The sequence below is a fragment of the Strix aluco genome, chromosome 6, assembly GCF_031877795.1.
Source record: "Strix aluco isolate bStrAlu1 chromosome 6, bStrAlu1.hap1, whole genome shotgun sequence".
NCBI classification, from domain to species: domain Eukaryota; kingdom Metazoa; phylum Chordata; class Aves; order Strigiformes; family Strigidae; genus Strix; species Strix aluco.
Genome location: NC_133936.1, coordinates 41,153,115 through 41,168,724, shown reverse-complemented (window position 1 = coordinate 41,168,724; position 15,610 = coordinate 41,153,115). Strand labels below are relative to the sequence as shown.

At 40.0% G+C, this 15,610-nt stretch overlaps 1 protein-coding gene across 21 annotated transcripts in view; it reads left to right on the top strand.

The window, feature by feature from the left end:
- LRRFIP1 (LRR binding FLII interacting protein 1) overlaps nucleotides 1–15,610 on the top strand; it is a 114,648-nt gene that overhangs the window by 58,631 nt on the left and 40,407 nt on the right. For 11 of the 21 annotated variants that reach the window (XR_012623872.1, XM_074829792.1, XM_074829791.1 and 8 more), the window contains exons 4-9: nucleotides 2,166–2,213; nucleotides 3,809–3,853; nucleotides 4,384–4,434; nucleotides 7,966–7,998; nucleotides 9,104–9,151; nucleotides 12,272–12,328. The exons of 5 other annotated variants lie outside the window; for them this stretch is intronic. Coding sequence is in view for 15 of the 16 variants with exons in the window: in XM_074829792.1 (XP_074685893.1) it covers nucleotides 2,166–2,213; nucleotides 3,809–3,853; nucleotides 4,384–4,434; nucleotides 7,966–7,998; nucleotides 9,104–9,151; nucleotides 12,272–12,328 (282 nt within the window). In the remaining variant the exon portion in view is untranslated. The remainder of the gene's footprint in view (nucleotides 1–2,165; nucleotides 2,214–3,808; nucleotides 3,854–4,383; nucleotides 4,435–7,965; nucleotides 7,999–9,103; nucleotides 9,152–12,271; nucleotides 12,329–15,610) is intronic. 5 more of the 21 variants (XM_074829785.1, XM_074829784.1, XM_074829781.1 and 2 more) reach the window with 3 other exon arrangements.

The following is a 15,610-nucleotide window of genomic DNA, read 5'->3' as shown; positions in this document are numbered from 1 at the left end:
ATTTCCTTGCTTCCCTTTTGCAAAGCTGAATTCAGAAGCCTATGTCAGAAAGTAAGGAGAACAGAGGGCAGGAAAAGGAAGCCACAGACCTTACAGAAGTTATTAGCATGTTTATGGATCCTTCCTATGTGTGAGAAAGGATTCTCCATTTTCGTAGTGTTTTTTTTTAAAAATTGATTTCTAGTGTTAGTAAATGTTATACATCTTTTGGGGGTGGGGGGAACCTTTAATAAGGCTTTATCTGACCTGATTTAACTACAAAGCATATAATCAGAGGGTTCTGATCATGTACACAGTCCTGACCAGCTGGAGTTTGTACAACTTTCAGGAGTCATTTTCAGGATGTGATATACATAAAACTTCATTTTACAACAGGCTGTTGTACGTGTTATGCTTCTGCCTGGAAGTAACTAGTGTGAGCACTTGTGAGGAAGTATTTCATGCTTGAAGAAACAATGGTGAATGTCATGCACTCTAATTTCATGTAGTTTAAGGGAGAAATTTCACTTGCGTGCAATTTGGCTAGGCATTGTATAGGGCTGTTAGATGTATTTGAGCACACGCTGCGATGCTTTGCAGGGAAAGCAGAGGGGAATGCTTCCCTCTTCTCATAGGGATGTGGTTAAAGAGCTTGTTGAGCTGTTGTCTCTTTTCCTTGTTTCAGAGAGATGTTTGTATACTATTTAAATCTGCACTGCAGTGAATTGATTTCCTGTTTTCAAATTACTGGCCTAAAAACTTATTTTCTAATATTTTTCCTAATAAATGGGATTGCTGTGAGTTCCTGCCTTTTCCCGATTTGACCCCAAAACTGACAGCATTTAAAGGTTGTGGTGCACTGTGGGCTCTCCGGGATGTGTAACTGAGCACCCCGCTGCCTATGCTACTTCGTAAAACAGGCTTTCTTCTCTCCAGAGCTGTTAAGCTGAAAATAAAGATGACCTTAACATGAAAATAATTTTGTTATTTAATGAGGAAGAACTCTGAAGTGGGAATAAACTGATACAGTATCAAAGAACACACAGCTGTTTTATTCTAGTTTATTAATAAATAGTCAATGAGATTTTTAAGGGTGACAGTGAAATTACATTAATACCATTGAAAGAGTGCTAACAGATTTCTGATTTGGTTTTTTTTTAAACATTAACTAAGGTTTTGACTGTTGATACTCCTGCCTCCTCAAGCCTCTGGGAAAGCTGGCAAGTACAGGCTTGTTTTTTCCACAAATACGTGAACCTCAAAGCACATAATCTACATATTTCTAAAATACATAATATGCTTCCTTAAGCAGGATTTCCATTTGCCAATTACTGTACTGCAGGCCGGTGATTTTTCTTCACACAGGAATGTTATGGTCACCATTATAAATGCAAACTTCCTGAGACTAGATTTGAAGCACGTGTTTGGGGAGGAAGAAAAGTCCTGCTAAACTTGTGGAAATTTGAACAAATGGCTGTCTGGTGGAAATGCAAGTTCATTGGGAAGTTCCCGATGTTGTGCAAAGAAATGATGAACTGAGGAACGGTTCAGAAGAGACAGTCTGCTAAGAAGATGCATGGCATTTGGTACTGAAATGCAGAGAGCTTTCCAGTGTTGCCTGCATTGGTGAAGCATGTCCTCTGCTATCCTTTGGGGTGGTACCACCACCGTCGAGATGGTTGAAGCGTAGGCAAAAAAAGTCTGAAAAGGCACTCTGGGGAGTTCTGCATACAGTGAGTAAGAATGCACAGAGATTAGTTGTATTGTATTCAACTTGTCTTCCCGGTTTGACAAATCTATACGGTAAACATGATTTGACAGCATTTTTCATCCTGAAAGTGTTCTGCATTCGGATCCCTTGTAATGAGTCTTGACTTAAATGGGTCAGGAATTCAAGACTCATTACACTCCTTGTTCCTGTCCCCACAGTACTGGGTTTTTTTTGCAGTGCTGAGAAAGAAGAAACAGTTGAGTACCCCGGCCGTACCCCAAACACCCCTTTCCCCTTTCTGGGCAGCTTTTCCTGGGCACATGCTGTGGAGGGCTCTGGTGACACTCAGCATGGCATTTCCCTGGCATGTTCGTGTGTGTGTGTGTGGCTCAGCCAAAACCTGGCAATGCATGTCTAAATGTTCTGTGTTTGCCTTTCTCATCTAAATTCTGTTTTTTCCCTTTTCTGTCTGTAGAAATATTATGGTCTGGATACTAAATGGGGAGACATCGAGCAATGGATGGTAGGCCTTGATCAACATAGCTAAACAACTTTTACCTGTTGAAGTTTTGTATAGTTCAGAGAGTTTGAAATACCACAAAGTAGGTATTTTCATGTATTGGAAACGTGGATTCCACTCTTTTCACAAGGATTCTTGCAGTCTGCGTCAATGCGGCTTACGATCAGCTTAAAACTGGCAAGGGTTTGTTAGAGCCATCTCTTTTTACAGACCTCTGTCCCCACTCTTACCACCTGGAGATGAGCGTAGCATATAGACCTGTTAAAGCCACTTGTGATACAAGGAATATATGTACTCATTTTACTTCTCGTGGATTTTGTTACAATTTCAGTCTTCTCAACTCTGCCTTCAGGTAAATTTTGGGCAAGTTTTATCCACGCTTCTTCAGTTACCTTTGTAGTTAGTGGTCCAGGGGTACTCTTCAGATGCATTATTACTGCTACTATGGCAATGCTCGCTTCTTCTGATAATACAACGTCCTGGATTTTACTATTTGCCAAGCCAGTGAAGTTGATATCAGATATAGACTTGGCCATTAGCAACATCTGACTGAAATGAAGATGAAGAAAGTTGCTAAAGGGTTGGAAGACATTGACTTCAAATGCCTTTCAAACCTAAGTTTATGAAATCACTTACCGATGATGCTGGATGAAAACTTGTTCATGGCTGCGTAGCACACACTAAGAAAAGGCAAAACTGAACAGCTGACTTCCAGTGTGGAAGACAACTTCTCAAACTCCCTGGCTTCCTTGACTCTTGATAATTAATCAGCATAAATGCAAGTTTGCTCTATGCCTTCTTGGAAGCCTGCTGCCACATGGACAAACCATCCAGCAAGATGCTAAAATCTCACAAAGAAGCCATTAAGTCTCTTCAAATCCTTGCTCAGTGAGCTTAGCTCCACCTTACTAGCAATTCCCTTGCTTAGAAATCAGTTCACCTGTGAGAACCATTAACTACAATGTTGAAACTTTTTTTTCCCCTGTTTTCTATCACTGTTTCTAAATTCCATGTAAAATCAGTTTGTTGGAACGTAATACATCCTACAGCATTTCTAGCATTAACACAGCCTTTGGCCTGCAAAAGGCAGTGGTGCTGTGTGTTGCAGAGGCTGTAAGCAGAGCACAGATGCTTTTGGTCTGGAAGAAGGGGCCAGGCTGTGTGTCCCTGGGATACCCACTAGAGAGAAACCATTACCCTGCCACATTATTTCAAATAGAAGATTTTTGGAATTTATTTTGAAGGGCTGCAAACTGGAAAGCTTAATTACGAAAGCACTGTAAGTATACTGATTCCCAGGTGCAGAGAGATGCACCTGAAACTTTTTTTGAGATAGAAGTAAATGTGTCACTGCGTACAGTTTTCTGCAAAAATAGTAAAAGTGTGTAGCAGAATAAAACAGAAGGGAAGAAAGTTGGGGTCACAAATGAGGGGAAAAGGGTTTTTCTGACTTGACAAGGTCTCACCTCCCGTTGTTTGGTTTAACTTCACTGACTCCTAAACATTACTGAAGTTCGCTTTGTCTTTCTGAAAGTGCTCCATTGGTGTATCTGTCCTTTCAACACTTCACTCTCTGTTTTTTCTCTGCTGCTTGGTAGGAAGACAGTGAACGTTATTCCCGTAGAGCCCGAAGAAATGCCTCGGTTAGTATTTACTTTTGCTTTTTCTTTTTAGCTAGACATTTTAAATTAAGAAAACAGACATGTATAAGGCAGTTCCTTTTTAAAAGAAAAGACGAAACAAGCTTGCCCCACCCCAGACGAGTGCAAACCCCAAAGCCACTTCCTGACTTCTCTGCCCTCTCCCCGGTCACGCCAGGGAGCTTTTGCAAATGTGCTAGAATAAAGGGGGGCAGGGGGTGGAAGGTGGGGAAATAACCTGCTTGGAGTGTTTAATATTCATTTATTCAGACTGTGGGCCGAGAGCATAGAGCAGGGAACACTTGAGCAAGCTTGTCATTCATCCTGTAGTAAAATGCTTGACAGTGTTTCTTGGGCAGGGTATGATTTCATTTACTTTTCCCTTACAGTTTTAATGTGATTCTTTTTTTAAAGACTTTTATTTTGTATGTCTTCTCTTTCCTTCTGTTCATCCAAGCCATCAGCATTTACCTCACTGCCTGTTACTTGTGTTCTTTTCATTGTTTTCTTGTCTTTATACTTTCTTTTGATAGGCTTCGGATGAAGATGAGCGCATGTCAGTGGGTAGCCGTGGAAGCCTGAGGGTTGGTAAATTGTACCATTTAAGTGTGCATGTGTGTGTCCTGATGTTGCTGTCCCCCTGTAACACCAGACTGGTTTTAGTACTCTGATAATATCATCCTTCCAAGGTCTTTACGTGTTCTATGTTCAAGACATACGTTGTTTTTTTTTTCCCCAAGTACCTGTAGGTCAATAATTCTTCAACCAGGGGAGTTGTCAGATCAGTATGCCCTGTGCAGTAACATCAGCAGAGCATGTGACTCTATAGAAACCTTTCTGGTAAATGCTGTTCACTGTTACTGTTGCAGGAAGTACCTAGCCAAAACGTTGGTATATGCAGCTATTTCTTGTATGCACCTTGTAAGCTCCCATTTCATTACTGATACTGAGAATTTGTGAAGAGGAGGTGCCAGCTTACTCCATGATCAGTTAGTTTATTAGCTCAGGAAACCAAGAGCAAATTGGCAGTGGAAAGCACTTTAGAATTGCAGGTGAATGTTCTCCTCAAAACTGCTTTAGAGATATTTGAAGTTAATCTGCAGACTTGAGTTTTGTGGAGGGAGGGATTAGTAGAGCATAGAGAGCTGTAGTGCACCAGTACTCATCTGTAGGAAAAGCTGAATCAGTTTTTTCCTCAAAATATCTATACAGTATTTTTCCAGATAATACGCACAGGTACAAATCTCAACTCCATTTCAGTGTAGACGTAATCAGCTCTTATAATTGTGAAGAGAGTTTAAACAAATTAGTAGTTGTGAATGGCTAGCGCTGTTGTCTCGACATGTGAAGACGATCAGAGCTCACTGTTTCTGAGACCTATGGAGAAGCATTCAGTTAAGCACAAAACTGAAACAATTCATAACAGCACTATGGAGGAAGCTCTCAGCACTCCTGAATGTGAATCAGCTGTGACTAGTTTTTATTATGGAGTCCCTGTCCCTAAAACTGTTGTGTTTGAGAATAATTTGTTCTTCTACTGATGTTGTTCCTAGTTTATCAGTAGCACCAGTTATGTGGGTTAAGCTGGATCATCAGTTCTATTTTTATGGAACAAGCAAGACCTACATCATTCATAGCAAGATCTTTATTTGTAATCCTTGGTTTCTGCCTTCTATGGAGATTTCATGCTGTAAAATTATTTTTTTTTCTCCTTAAAAAAATTGCTAATACTTACCTAGGCTAGAACTGCCTTTTTTTTTTTTTTTTTTTCCCCCCCCCTGACAAAGCATCCCCAAAAGAACAGGATTGAGTGGAACACCTCATACGCCTCTAAAAGAGTCTTGGAAGATGAAAAAAAAATTACTACTGCAGAGCCTGCTCAGTGATCCTAATGGAGTTCGCTGTAAGATAGCACAAGATGTACTTAAAAATTTTAAGTGTTGCCTTGTTCCCTTTTTAGTGTAATCCTTATTGCTACTTATGAAATGTTGTTAAAATCTTTATTCTTCAAGACTGCAGATTTATTTGAGTTTTTTTCAAAGCTAGAAGACTAAAGCTCCAAAGATTTGATGAAGAAAAGGTTGTCTTCACAGCTGCACGTGAAAACTGATGTTTATTTTACTTAAATTTGGACATGTTTATGAATGTGGTTTTTGGAGGGGAAAAAAATCTCTAGATCAGTTGAAAGTTCTCTTTAGAAGGTGATCATGATACAAATGGGTTGCTTAACCATGGCTGTAACTGTGTCCCTTGATGTGGCAAAGATGGAAGCACCCTGACACTGTATAGAGGAACACCTTTTGTTCATGGAAATCCACCACTGATTCCTTTTGATGTGTTTTTGTAATACGACCCTGTGTTTTATTGTTAGATATTTAAACAGCAGAAGCCTTGCATTCTTCTTCCCCACCATCCCTTGAGAAAAAGCTTTTCTGACCTTTTTTCCTGGAGCAGCCAGTCTCTGGGCTGCCAGCATGCTGGTCTGGTGAGCAACGGTCTCCAGCTGCTTCACGGGATGGCCCATAAATGCCTAATACTTTTGCAAAGAATGTCCTTTTTCTGACAGAAGGATCTGGTTGAAACTTTTCACGCTGGTGTTTCTAGTGATGTTGCACAGAACCCCCCGTCCTCATAAAGTAGTGTTCAGTGAATGTTGTTATTCAAACTGACACTTGGGCATGCACAGGAAAACAGTTTTGACAGAACTTCCTTCCCTGATCCAAGTGTCACTGTGACTGTAGAAGAAAGTAAAAGTTTGCTAGTCTGAACTGAAATTTACCCTTCAACATCTTCTGGTTGCTTTATTCACAATGAATTGATAGAACATACATTGATCATTTTCCTAGGTTGGGTTTATAGTAGATGCTTTTAATAGTTTGGCCACATCTCTCTCTGGCTATTTGTGAAGGTTTGGCTCTTGCTGTGTGTGTCTTTGAAACAACAAAGTAAGAAAAAAAAATAACAACTAACCTAAAAAATTACCTCTGAGGACTAGAGTTCAGTTTGGCTTCTGAGCTTTTTTAGCATGAAGAAAGCACCAAAAACTATTTCCTTGTGTCCACAAAGGGTATAAGACTAGTCGGAGAATTCTGAATGCTCGTCTTCTTTTGGGTATTTGAAGGCTCCTTCCAGAGTTTCAGGGTGCCATTGTAGTTTGTCTACAAGACTTTCATTTTCTGAAAATTGATCTTGCATCTTTGGCACTTGGACTCATTGCACTATGAGGGATGATGGCGTTGGGGGTTGCTTTTTGAAGCTACGCTGCTTTTCTGTGCAGGAAGTTAGTATCAGGAATGTATTTCTAAAAGTTCACCACCCTACTAATCTGTGTGGGTTTTACTCTGGATTTTCTCCTGGAATATTTGCTAAGTGGATGTCTGAACTACAGGCACCAGAGATCTGCTGAGCTAGCTTTTGGGGAGCTGGCCTGGATGCTTCTGGCAGAGCTACCATGAATATGGATTGCAAAGCCACCTGAGGTGTTGATTAGACCAGGCTAGCAAATTGATTTAAGCTCCACAGCTGTGACCATACTGTACACAGTGGCCTAGTGTGTTGATATAATGCTAGCTTGAGTATATCTCTGCCTCCTGCAGGCAGACCTTCAGCTGCGATCTTTAGCTTTTCTGTGGCTCACCCTGAACCCATCAAAGTGTCCTGCCCATCTTGTTTCAGAAGTTCTGCAAGCTCGATTCTTTATGGTGCAGTTTTTTTCCTAGGGAAGCTCAGTAACATCATCCTGTGTTTGTTGAGACACTCAAACCTCCCTTCAGTCTCTTTTCTACTGCAACTGTCCTTGTTCTCCCACTTCTCAGCTGGTTGTCTCTAATCTGAGACCATCCAGCATGAAATATTGTTGTGTTATTCATCACTCATGATGGAATTTGTGCATTTTCCTTGTTTTGTTCGCTTCAAAGTTTCTGACTTTGTGCAAGAAGTCCTGCATTATCAACGTTTTTAGTTCAGATTTACACCTCTGTGCCTGATTGTGGGGGCTTTTTGGTGTGTTTTTTTGGTTTGGTTTGGTTTGTTCTGGGTGATTCTTTTGATTGCCATAACTTGCTTCAGTGTTTTTCTTTGTGTTCTGATTTTTCTTTCCTCTCATGCCTTTACAGTCTCATTTGGAATATGCCAGCACCTACCCAGTGGTGAGAATAGTCTGCAAGTTGTAGTGTGTGTTAAAAACTAATCATGGAGAAGAAACTAACATCAAATGTGATAACTGATCTGAGATAAGGGATGATCTAAAATGGTCCTGAGGCAGTTCATGGTCTGTGACGTAAAGATGCTGCTTCCCTCGCCTACTATTCTGGTGCAGTTCAGATGAAAAGTGCTGAATGATTAGAGAGAGATAAGCTAGTCTAGTTCAGTAGTTACCATGGGACAGAGCAGAACAGCTTTTATTTCCCCTAACAGAATTTCTCTGTTACAGTCCATCATTTGACCAGGTATGTCTGGTTTTATTTTAGAATAAATCTGGAGAGGAATAAAGCTCACTCTGAATAGATCTAGCAAAGGTGGCAGGACAAGTACACTGCCTACCAAAGCTGCAGCTTGTGGGTTGAGCTGTTACCTTTTGCTTTGGAGGATAAAATCAAACCCTGTAGGAAATAATAAGACGTGAGCAAGTATTTGTATTGAACACATTGAGATAAAGCTGACTCTTGGAAGAACAGAAAGAGCACAGAAGGGAGAATGAGGATTGGAATTTCAAGCTCAGTTTAGAAAATTTCCTCGTAATGTTAGCAGTGCTGTCTTTGGCAGCACTGTGTTGAAATAGAGGTGTCTGAGTTTCTGCAGAAAGCAAACTGCGGAGAGCAGTTTTATGGGCTCTAGCTTTTTCACTCTCCTTTGTTCCCTGTGTGATTTCAAATTAGGAATGCAATGTATCTATTTTGAGTGACCTATATACAGAAATAGTTCAAACACATTTGGATTTTGCATGGATGTATTGATGTAGTAAGTATAGACAGCTGGTAGCTCTTTTAATTGACTTAACACAGCAAGCGTGAATGATTTTAGCTGTGGCTACTAAATTTAACAACGCTATCATCGCTTTTAACAATATTCCTTAATAACTGGTCATTCGACTTTGAGATTTGATTTTTGTCATGTGTGCTTACTGAGCCATGTTGTGTAGAGCTGGAGGAAGATTGGACTGATGTTCTTGCATGTTGATATGCATGCCTGACTACGGATGGGTGCACGTAAACTCATTGATCTTTTCATCCTGCATTCTTAATCTCACTGCAGGCTGGATTAGAGAATGAGAGGACCAAAAAGAAGAACTACTCCAAAGCAGTATGTATCTTGACTAACTGTCTCAGAGAGGTTTTTGCATACAAAACCACTGTGATAGAACAGAGAATATATGCAAGTATGTGACTGTAAGAGCTCACCAGCCTAATGTCAAGGATACGGTGTAACTATCAGGACTTGTTGGGTCTTCAAGACTACTGAGCATCACTTCATCTGCAAAATGTGGTACAATCCAAACACTTGGGTCAGTGTCATACATAAAGAGCATCTCGAAAAACTCAAAACCTAACTTGGGTTTTAACATTACACAGAAGTAGGTCATACTGGTAGAAGTATTTTTGCATCTTTCATAAAGGCAGTTCTGCGTAATATTGATGCCTTACTAGGACCTGTACAAATAGGACCCTACTTAGAGCACTGCAAAGCCAGACCTGGATGGAAGGTAAAGGATAATGTGCTTTCACACAGTCAGGATTTTAGGGGAATCTCACAGGGAGCCATTCCAGGGAGGGAAAGAGTACACAAGAGAGGGCAAGGTGGTGTACCGCTACTGCGGAGGGAAGGCTGCTCGTCACAGAAAGACATTGCCAGGCTGGGTTGGGGTTCTTCAGTACATTGGAAATCAGCTGAGAATTTTCTGAGAAGTGGAAGTTGGATGTGGGATTGGGAAAGCCTGAAGGAGCAGCATTAGCCACAGTCTGAGGTAAAAAATGTTATAAGTATAAACGTACATAATGGCAATGCGAAAGTTTTCTGCGTCTGTTAAAAGCAAGAGGAAAATACAGAAAAGAATAGGGTCAATTGCACATGAAGGGAGAACAAGTAAAATCTGGATATTTTAGCTTCCCCAGGATGCAATTTTGTTCTAGTTTTCGTGAAGTTTATGATCAGATGCTTCACATGTTAATGTAGGTCAGCGGGGTCTGCTAAAACTGACCCTGCTCTTCAAGAGTTGTCTGGAGTGTTTGCCTTCAAAAATATGTGCTGGAGAGGTGTTCGGAGAGGATGGGTTATAGTGACTCAGGAACGACCTGAGCTGTGAGGCTTCAGTTTGAAACCTGAAAGATACAGGTCAAATTAAATATGTTTAGAAGTGCCTGAAATATGAAGTGATAAACCTGGCTTTGTGGAAAATTAATCGTATCAATTCAACTTAATTTCCCTAAGCAGGGTAGTTACTTAAGGGCATAAGGGAAAGCATTAGATGTGGCTATAACTTGACTATAAGGCTCTTGGCATGTTTCTCCATAACATTAAGTGAAATCTTGGGCAAGATTTAGTTCTTGTAAAAGAAATGCACAGTTAGTTGAAAAATAACTGTTAGAAAACGAGACAGCTGGAAAGGATCTCATCTGGTCTATTCCCATCTAAGACAGCATCATCTGTTTTTAAAGGGGAAAAGAGTTCTACAGAGGTCAGTATTGTCTAGCTGTCCTAAGTGCAGGGAGTGAAGGTGATTTCATGTGAGGTTAGAATAAAAATACTGATGATGAGTAGGAGATAACTTTTCAAAACTGACTAATAGTAAAAATAAATGAGGAATACCACAGTTGGGGAAAAAAGAAATACACTCTTATAAAGTAAGGAATTCTGCATAGGAACGGTTCAGGCAGTGATCTGAGGTTACATTTAGTCAGTATTACACTGGTGGAAAAAGGCAAACTTAATTCTTCAGTGTAATAATGAAAGGGGCAGTGGAGGTAATTGGTTATCATGGTGCTGTAGAGGCTGCGGCTAGAGTTTTGGCTTCAGTTGCTGAAGACTCATTTTAACCATTCTTCAGGAAAGTGTTAGAGAAATTCAAGAAGACTGGAAAAAAACATAGTAAAAATTGGAAAGAAGCCAAGCTGTGTGAGAAGGCTATAGCAGTATTTCAAATCAGTTCTTCTTGAAAAGAGAAACTGGATGTTGGCCCTCCATTTCTGGTGATAATACTGCATTTCAGTAGAGAATCTGAGGTTTTCCCAGAAGTTAATTCACCGGCTTGGGTCTGAACTGGTTTCTAACTGATTTATTTAATTTTCCATGGAAGCCACTGTATAGTAGAAGATAAATATTTTCTTTGGAAATTGATTCAGAATGGGTTTAGTGAATTTTCATTTTCAGAATGCATTAAAACTTGGGCTTCCAAATTTAATTTGGATAGAAATTGTAATTAAAGTTCCACTAAAAAAACACCCTGCAGAGTGCTTGCTCATTTGCGATGTTAAACCAGGTCTCATTGTGAAGTGATGCCAGAACAGTGAATTGCTTCAGAAATCTGAGCTTTTAGTGGTATCAATTGATGTGGCTTTTGGGTCTATCCTCTTTTCTTCAAACATCATGTTTCTAGGCTGAAAACGATCTGCATCATAGTGATAATTTTATTTTATTCCCAACCCTGCTGCCATAGGGACTTGAAGCATCTCACCCTGCTTGTGAAGTGCTCGTTCTGAGCCTGTTTGTTTGTTCTCCTTTGAGGGAAAACATCTCAATGAGAACAAGGCAGGCTATTGAGCATGATGGAGGGCAGCTGAACGGACTAAAATCTCTTGTTAGCCTTCAGGCTGCCACACAAAATACTGGGATGTGGCAGATGGTCACTGTCTGTTTAATTTTGATGTAATTGGGGAAAGCTAAGAAGAAGATATTTCATACGGCACTGCATATTTGCTAAATGAATTTCTCAAATATAAACTTAGAATAATTCTTTTGCTACAGTGTGCTGCTTTTTAATTGCTTAGCTTCCAGAGGTGTAAGTAATTACAGTGATAAATTTCTTTTATTGTAGTCTCTCATCCCTAGTGTCCCTTTTTTGTCCTGTGTTCCCTTCACAGAGCTTTTGAAGAGACAGGTGTTATAGTGCAGTAATAATAGGGGAAGCAAAAGTGTTTCTTAACAAGAAAAAGAAGGGTCAAAAAAGGCAAGCGGGAGTATCCTTGACATTTTTGGCTGGTATACCAGTACTGACAGACACACAAATTTACATGTCCTCATGTTTGAAATCACGACCTAATCCTGTACTTCTCCTGTTCTGGTGTATCTTTGAAAAGTTCTGTCTCTGCCTTTGCTTTTCATAAGTAATGACTTTTGCTAAAAGTTCCCTTTTGGGTCTGTGTCAATTTTTTTTTCTCTCTGTTCTTTTTTTTTTTTTCTTTTCCTTTTCCTTTCCTTCCATAACAGACCAATGGTTATGAGGAAGACGTGTATGGATCATCCCAGAGTAGAAAATCTAGCAGGGTTAGTAGATGATTTATATTGCTATAAAATCTATTGCTCTGTTTAATGGGATTAAAGCTAATTAGCAAATTCTTTTCTGCGGTAAAGCAGGTTTTTCCTGTCTTGCATGTTGTGGGTTTTGCAGACTGTCAGACCTGGAGGTGCAGCAATAAGCTGTCTTTAAAAAAAAAAAAAAAAAAAAAAAAATTAAAAATTAGGCCATGAGTGGGAAGGGAAGTCTCTGAATTAGGTACAAGAAGAACTTGGAAGCCAGAACTGCTTAACTCGTAAACAGAATTGGGTGAAAGTTAAATTGTGACAAGAAATAGTTTGACATCACCTGTCACAGAGGATTTCCATGTGCTGGACAACAGAACGATTGTTTTCCAACCTGTGCAACGTGTTCACATCGTGCTCTAACACTGAAACTCCCAAGCTTCATCTAGAATTTAGTCCATGTCTTAAGATTTGCGTATGTAAAATGGTCTTCTCATTTTAAATTTTCCCCAAATGTGTGTTGTTTATTTGAAGTTTGCTTAACTAAATGCCTCTTTTTTTTTTTTTTTTTTTTTTTTTTTCCTTTATAAACTGTATCCTAGGGTTGCTGGAAACTCCCACAGAGGTGAACAGCCAGCGCAAGTGTTACTACTTACCTATTTACCATTGATGTACTTTTATTTCTAGAAATATTCTTGTCAAAAAAAGCTTAATTAACTACATTGTATGTATGTGGATCACAATGTTCCTTCCCTTCTGTTCCAGCACAAGTGTTCTGTGTCATTTATAGGAATTCATTGTCCTGCTTTGTTAAATATTGGGGTTTGTGCTGTGTTTGTGTGTTGAAGATATCATCTCAAGCAGAGCCTCTTTGGGGGGCAGGGAGGGGAACTGTTTGGGGTTTTTTTTCCTTGCCTTTATTTTAACAAAGGCCGACAAAAGAGCCTGTTGATTTTATGCTATCAAGACTTCTAAAGAAATATAGTGGTATGCAGACTAAAGCTCTGTGTTTAGGGGAAAAATAAACTATTTTTAAGACTCCATTTAGTTAATTGTTTGAGCAATACATGCTAAACAGACTTCAGTGAGTTACTTTGTAAGCATGAAGTTAAGCAGGGGCTTGTATAAATAGTGAAATGGGACCTTATATTTCATGTCCATTTTAAGTTGTTGCTTCCATATGGTTTTATGCATTTAGCTTGTATATGTGGGTAAGAGAAAATGAAATACTGTTGCTTAAACTGTTAAGAAAACAGTATGTCCTGCTGTTGGCACTGTTGCTGAACTGCTTGACAAGTTCAAGGAACTTTATTATGTAGTGCTTCTGACAAATGATGTTCTTTAATGACATACTCCAGAGCTCCAAGTACTGCAGGAAGAACAAAATATCTGTAAGAAAGTAATCCAGGGAAAATAAGTTGTTTGGTTTCCTTTTAAATAATTTAAAATCCTCTTGGCATTAGGGTTTGTAGCATGGCGGTTTAGTGTATGTAGAGCATAATTACGGCAACATCATTAGTTCCTTGCTGTTTTCATTACTAAGTGTTCAGATAAGTCATTATTTAGAAGGGGGATGAGAGTTTGGGGGTGACTTGGAATAGCTGAAACTCCAAAATCAGTTGATGCCAGTCCGACTGGCATTCGCCTTTAGAAATACTCTGTCCCAAACCACCCAAACCTAACTCTAAAGGTTGCCAAAGTGACAAGAAAACAGAGAAGGGGCAGAATTCTTCAGGTCAGGAAGGAAGTGATGAGTCTGCTGATAAAATAGTTGTATCAACCTTTGAACACTGTACTTGAAATATCATGGGTTGATTCCTTAAAAATTAGTAGTGCCACGTGCCTAGGTAGTCCGTGTGTGGATTACAAACTCCCTAGGTGGGAATGAAAGTAGTTTCTTTAAGCTCAGTTCAGTCAGATTTCTTTTTAGTGAAAGTCTTATTTTACAGGCATTCAGGAAGAACGGGGCAGAAAGGGATCTAAATTTTTGAGGTTGAACAATGATTTATTCTCAGTATGTACCTGTGGGTGTTGTCTTATTCACAGATCCGTTTGCCTGCAGTGACAGAAGTCCAGTGTCAAGAACAGACAAGTTTCTTTAATTTGCTACAGGTCTCCCTCATTTATAAATTAACACCTACATAGTTTATAGTGATGATGCAAGGATTAGTTAGGGCTTGTAAGAAAGCTGAGTAATTGCTGACTACCAGAAGCAGAGTATCTTGGTTGCCTAGACCCCTGTAAGAAATGACTGGGAGAAGCAGGATGTTAAGAGGATGTCTGTAAAAGGAGAGCTCTGGAGTATAGCAAAGGTAAAGGTGTGGAGCTCTTTCAGAACAACCATTCCCCCCCAGCACACATGAACCCGTGGGAAAATGAGGAGCCTAAACAGTGCCTAGGAGGCTTTGAAAATACCTTTGCAACTCGTGCATTGTCACAGGGCTAGTTAGAAGAGGCTGCGTGAGCGCAGAAGTCATTTCACGAGGGTGGGGATGCGGGGAGGTAGCGTTTCCTCCCTCGCCCCTGCACGCTGGCTGCAGCAGCCTGTGCTCCCTCCTAACACGCCTTCCCGGCACGGCTTCATACCCTGCCCGCTTGGCTCAGGGCTGCATCTGGCCCTGGCGCAGCAGAGTAACCATTTTATTACATTTTAGATGTGCTTTTAGGCTGCCGTTTTTCTGAAAATAAGGAAAATACAAAGTCTTCCTAGTATGTATTTCTTCTGATTCCTTTGCCTCAGTGAGTAATGTCATATATATGGATTTCCAGTCTGCATTGAAAACAGACCTTGATTTGCAGATTTAAATATCCCTCCGTGTTAAAAACAGCTGTTTATAATAACTTCAGTTGTTCCTATTATATTGTCGCATGCTTCTGAAGCTTTTGGAAGCCAAAATAGTAAGTTCCACTCAGTATTATAAATATCCTACTGCTGTCAGCCTTCCTGCACCCTGGCAAGCCCTATGTGCCAGCTTTGTATTGAAGCGTTTGTGCAGCAAAAATTCTAATACAGGATAGTAGAAAAGCTGAGCTGGCATCCTGCACTCCAGTACAGGTGCCGGGGGGAATGGCTGGAGATACTGTGTATCACACTAGATAAATAAGGTGTAGTATTTTGGAGGGTAAGGGTGATTTTAAGTCCACTGGAGTTGTCAGTCAGTCACTATTGGTACTTTTGGTATTTAGAGCTGAATTAAGATCTCCCCATTCTTGGGGAAACCAGTTAAGTGGACCAAAAGTACAAGGTTAGCTAGATGCTAGGTAGGAAGCTGCATAAAAGGTGTTTAATTTAGACAGTCTCATTTC